At 51.9% G+C, this 5699-nt stretch overlaps 1 protein-coding gene across 1 annotated transcript; it reads right to left on the bottom strand.

Moving 5' to 3' along the window:
- Nucleotides 1-4581: 4581 nt before the first annotated feature.
- On the bottom strand, nt 4582-5535 carry LOC113205872 (zinc finger protein 883-like). The gene has a single exon (XM_052269281.1). The coding sequence runs from the start codon at nt 5487-5489 to the stop codon at nt 4818-4820; it is 672 nt and encodes a 223-aa protein (XP_052125241.1). The 5' UTR covers nt 5490-5535; the 3' UTR covers nt 4582-4817.
- Nucleotides 5536-5699: the final 164 nt, after the last annotated feature.

Raw genomic sequence — 5699 nt, 5'->3', positions numbered from 1 at the left:
CCCCCTCCCTTTCCCCGCGGTCTTCCGGGTCTTCCCCCTGCTCCCTGGCCCGGCGTTACCCAAATCATCGACACTTGGAAATAAAGTTATTCCCTCTCCCGGTGAGCGGGGATAACCGACTGCCTGACAGAACGAGTTGATGGCTCGTCGGCACGACTTGGCGACGACAAAACTGCGGCTGCGGATGGGTTGGGGTTAAATTACTTTACGATCGGGATCAGGGATCGTAAGGAGCCCATGGTATTTCTACCCTGGGATAAAACTATCACAGGATCCCTATGGACTTCAATGCCCGTCCTGCTCCTTTTGGGACCTCATAATATTTTGACCTCCACCCGGAAGCCACGGCGTGCGGTACGTATGTGCACGATCCTGAAAACCGTGACTACTTGAGGGTCGTGGGAAAAGTACCCCATCTTCTTTAGAAGAGGGGGGACGGTTGCGTGTCTCATTAGCGCCGTGAGCAGCAGGCGCCGGTGCGGGACACCTAACGCTGTTGGCTGTTATTGCCTCGTTGGGACGGCTCGCCACTTACTATCATTCGGTTGAACTGGTGAAAAGAGAGTCGCAATGAGGAATATTAGATTACACACTCACGGTGTGATCTCTTTGCGCTCACTGGCGATGAAAGAATGCGACCATTTAAATACAGTAAAACCTTGCACCATTATTGGGGCCCTCAGGAAATCGGAAATTATTTAGAAACCCTGATGTAAGGCACCTCCCTTTCCCTACTTTGATTTTATTGGTTGACGTGATTTCCCCAACGCACTTTTTCAGCAGTCAACCCCAAAAGCGATTCTCACGCTGAGGAGCGCGCGCTGCGCCGTGAGTCATATATCGAATGTGGGAACGCCACGCCGCGCCTCGGGCCGCCATGTCCTCCCATTGTTTTTCTGTCCGTTTGTCGCCCCAACAGAGAGATTGACCCAGGAGGCTGGCTGGGCGGTCCGATTGGGTGGGTCTTGTCCATGTGCAAGTGATGCATAACATTATGCAGACTGTCAAAAGTCGATGGTTGACTTGGTGTGTTCGGAACAAAAGATCAAATTCATATATAGCCTCACACCGTTAACCCAAGTGTGTACATAGCACACACAAGGAAGAGTGTACTATGTACACACTTAGGTTTACAGTGCAGTGTTGGTTCTGGGTGTTTTGGGCCATAACGTGTCAGGGGAGTTTCTGTTGCAATCGCACAGGTGCTCAAAAGAACTTTGTGGTTCGGCGTGGCCTTTTCGATTCCCTCCACTCCTATTGGCCCGCCTCTCTTGGCAGTTACCGATATCATCTCCCGGAGACGCACTCACACACGGGCGTATATTACTGGGGGCGGAGCTGCCCGAGACAGGTGAGAAGATTGAAATAAAGAGAGGTGGGGGTGGGGAGAGAAGTGGAGAGGAGTATGGGAGAGAAAGGGCGGAGAGAGGCAACAGCAGATAGTGGGTGAAAGAGCTGCTGGGATAGCATCTCGCCTGCTCCATAATCAACATCAATATTCAATTTTCAACAATCGATTTCAATTCTCCTCCTCGCTCTTCAGCCTATGGCCGCTTACGGCCGCCCAGCAAGTAGAGTACCAAACACGAAGCCGTCGAAACACGTGCCATAGCGAGATAGCTTTAAATTTGTATCATCTGCTTTCACGATACCTACCTCGACGAAGCTTTTTGAGGAAAAAGAGAAAACTTTGAGGACGTCCCGGAAAACTCTTCACATCTCGCCTCAGAAACCTCAAAATATAAGGAAACATCCCACATTTTCTTTAGAAGACTTCTTCAAAAAATGAGACATTGTTTTTATCGTGCACCGGGTGGGAGTGTAGGCAGGATTTAGTACAACACCCTGTGCGTAAATGCTTGCCGCGGCAAGCATAAGGTGACGCATCTGCTGACTCACGACGGTCAACACCTCCCAAATCATCCAGCCGACAGGGGATCAAGATCAGTACGACGCACACCACACACACATTCGCACAGCGACCCCCACCGGGACAAACCCAACGACTGCAAAAATACATACGGCAGCTGTTAATGCCTAAATGCTGCATTGCTGCGGGATACATACGCGCGAGGGGGGGGGGGGAGGAGGATGGAGACAAGAGGAATTCCATCTCAATTGAGTTGCACTGAACGAGTACCGCGAATTTCATACCAGTTTGGGTGGGTGGGGCATAACTGCACAGCCTGACCCCGCTCCGGTGCAGCGGCTCGCCGCAGCGATACGCGACAGGAATACCAGCCCCCCCCCCCCCCTCCTTCCCCCCATGCCCTGACCCGCGCAATGGTCTTGGCTTTGGCCGACAGGGCACGATGCGGCCTTTTGAATTAGGCGGCAGAGGAAGTTTATAAGAAAATGCTATTGAGTCAAGCTCGCTCCATGGGGTACGCATTTTTGTCACGTTTTCGTACGTGTAATTGCGCAAACTCTGTATTTTGTGGTATCTTTACAATTTGTTTCTTTTCCCATTTCTAGGCATTTTAAGTTTGTAAATTAAACTTTTCCCCAGAAAGACCACCACGCGTCGCCTATCTAAATGACCTCGATTTTCCGCGGGCGGCCAATAAGAGTCTGTCGCCCTCTCTCGCGAGTTTTAGTATCTCCATCGTTTTTACGGCCGGGGGCCCGGTAGGTGAAATGTCCCACACCCAGGCCCCCTGGACCCAACCCACAACTTGGAAGTTGCACCAAACAATTTAATTTCCTCAATGAAGGTTGCGACCAGGCAAGCGTGATAAGACCTGTTATCATGCAAGCGCAAAAGTTCCTTCGATGTTACGCAAAAACTTGTAATTTGTGCGCGAATCTGTCCGTTTTGGCACGCACGGCGGCGGCTCCTTGGCGGTCACCTTGCTCACCCTCGCCGCCCCAGGTGTGGCCGGGCGGGCCCCGGGCCCCGGGCCCCCCCGCGGGGTCCCAATCATGCTGGGGCTCAGGTGGGACCCACGGCGGCAGCCCGTAAACTTAATGGCACGCATTCTCTAGAATAGCAGACACGCTTTACGACCTCGCCAGGCGGGCCTCGGTCCGGGCGATATGATGCCCTGCCCCCGATTAGGAGTAGCGCACGACACGATAGCATCAATTTGGCGACAGGTTTGTATCGCATATGTGGGCCTATTCCCAGAAAATGTCTTACCTCCCCTCGCTCTCTCTCACACACTTTTTATTCCTGTTTTCCTCTTCCATCGATTCTCGCTCGCCGACTCCAAACGCGCGAGAATGCGGGCGTCATCGTGCTGGCCGTGGGGCTCGGACTTGAGTTTCCTTCGCTATCAGCGGGAATGGGCGACTCTCGCCCTGAGATGGCTCTGCCGGGGCCCGGGCCCGGGGCGCTGCCGCCGCAAAGCTATCTGCCGGGGCCCCGTTGCACCTCGGCTCGAGCCTCGGCTGCACCGGATGGACTGTCATGTCCGTCTCCACTTCCCACGGCGCCAGTGCTGGCTTTGGCACGGCGCGCTGCTTATGGGCGGCGGCGCTGGCTGCGCGGATGCGGACCGCGACGACGATGCACCATATTCCGTCTCCCTTTCGTGCCCACGACAGCATCGTCCTCTGTCCCGCTCCTCCCCCCCCCCCCCCCCCCCCCCCCCCCCCCCCCCCCCCCCCCCGCGCTCTCCGTCGTTCTCTCTCGTGCAGAAAATCAGCGGAACCTTGCGGGGACGCTGCTGCGGACGTGAAGCAATCAGCAAATCCGCTCACCAAGCCGCCACACCACGTCCACGATGCGCGCGGGCTCGCGCAAGCTCTCTCGCGCTCTCTCCCATACACCCGCCTTCCTTCCTCCTCGCTCTTTTCTCCCTTCACACTCACCCTTTTCTCATCACACAGCAGTGTCGGCAACACCGGGCAACACAAGCCAAAAACCAAAGGCAGCGACGCTTCGGGGACGTATGACACACTCCAGTTCCCTTTTTCATATAGAGAACAGAGTGCTGGCACAAATCCACGTTATTTCATTTGTCAATATTTTTTGTCGGTAGGGAGGGGTCGGAACCAAAACCCTGGAAAACACCTGTACAGTTGGCCAAAAAACATTCCTTTTAGTCTGTGCACATACTGTGAATTCTTAGGGTGTTTCCCGGAAAGTTGCTCTTCACTTCAGTTTAATTCGACATAATTAATTCGATGGTTCCACCAAACTTTCACACGCGCGATTTTGCGTTATCCACGGCATTTTTATTTTACGCCATTACGGAGGTCGTTATGGGAAATCCTAGAGAACTTTGGCACCCACGGATCACGCTCACGCTCGATTTAGTAGTTATGTAGGGTAGAGTGAAAGAAAACTTTATAAGTGCCAATTTTGGCCTCGCACACACCGAGGCACAGGCACGGTATATTCAACTGCTGTCATTTCATCTTATTTATTATTCCTCGGTGGGGATGGAGAGCATCCCCCTGCCGTCTGTCGCCATGGCAACGGGGTAGAGATGGGGAGGGGTGGCGGGTGGCGGATGGGGATGACACCACTCGAACCAGTCACCAGTCGGTTCATGGCGAATAACAGGGTCGCCATAACAAGGAAGGCTGCACGCACCATTATTGGTGGGCAGGGACAAAAATGATTTTAACACGGGACACTGTAAATGATCGCTTTAATTGCTAATTTACAACACAAACAACAAGAAACAAAAAGTTAAACTTCGAGAAATCAATAAAAAAAGTATACAACAAAACAAAAATAAACTGACCAAACATATAACTAGGAAAAGATGGCCCAAAAAGCGCCTACTTTGTCCCCCAAAATTCCGAGAATGCAGAGCACAGCGCATCTCTTCAAGGCAAATGACATTTTTTGTCATTTATAGGGACGTTCAATGCGTTCGCTGGAGATGATTTTTTAGCTCGGTGCTCCGTTGGAACTCTTTCTGACAGACGGTACACTTGAATGGTTTTTCACCAGTGTGAATCCTTAAATGTCTTGTTAGGTTATTGCTGCGAGAGAACGCTTTGTCACAGAGAATGCACTCGTATGGTTTTTCCCCAGTATGAGTTCGGAGATGATATCTGAGGCTAGGTTTGTAAGAAAAAGTCTTTTTGCACAAAGTGCACTCGTACGGCTTTTCTCCAGTATGAGTTCGAGAATGATTTCTAAGATGAGCATTAACTGCGAATGATTTGGCACAAAATGTGCACTTGTATGGCTTTTCACTCGTATGAATTCGGATGTGCACCTTTAAATTTGACGGATCGGAAAACTTCTTGAGACACACAGTGCAATGCAATGGTTTTTCACCGGTATGCACGCGGAAATGAATCTTCAGGTTATTACTCTTACTAAACTTCTTGTAACACACGTTGCAATTGAACGGTTTTTCTCCAGTGTGAGTTTTCAGATGTGCCTTGAGGTCGCTGCTCCGGGCAAAAGTCTTGTGACACACGGCACAATCGTATGATGACTCATCTGCGACGTGGATGCGCATATGGACTTTAAGGACACTTCGCGATGGGCACCCCTCGCCGCAAACTGAACACTTGACCGCCATGGTCCTTGGGAAGGGGTGAATCCTGAAACGAAAAGAGGAGCTAGCTCAACAGTGAGGGGCAAGTCGTCAACTAGTTTAATTTCGTGTAAAAGTTGAGCATTTTGTCCTGCCCCATTTTTTTTAAGACTGCGCGACAGAGACTCGCTATGACTCGCTCTGGACGTGCGCGACCCTCCCTCCGACAGCGTCCCCCTCCGCGCCACCCCGCCC

The sequence above is a fragment of the Frankliniella occidentalis genome, unplaced genomic scaffold (genome assembly GCF_000697945.3).
Source record: "Frankliniella occidentalis isolate FOCC.00 unplaced genomic scaffold, Focc_3.1 Scaffold88, whole genome shotgun sequence".
NCBI classification, from domain to species: domain Eukaryota; kingdom Metazoa; phylum Arthropoda; class Insecta; order Thysanoptera; family Thripidae; genus Frankliniella; species Frankliniella occidentalis.
This window is presented reverse-complemented; position numbering and strand designations above follow the sequence as displayed.

Bases quoted from the DNA above. Each gene is read 5' to 3' on its own strand.
- LOC113205872 (XM_052269281.1), bottom strand. From the start codon at position 5,489: ATGGCGGTCAAGTGTTCAGTTTGCGGCGAGGGGTGCCCATCGCGAAGT.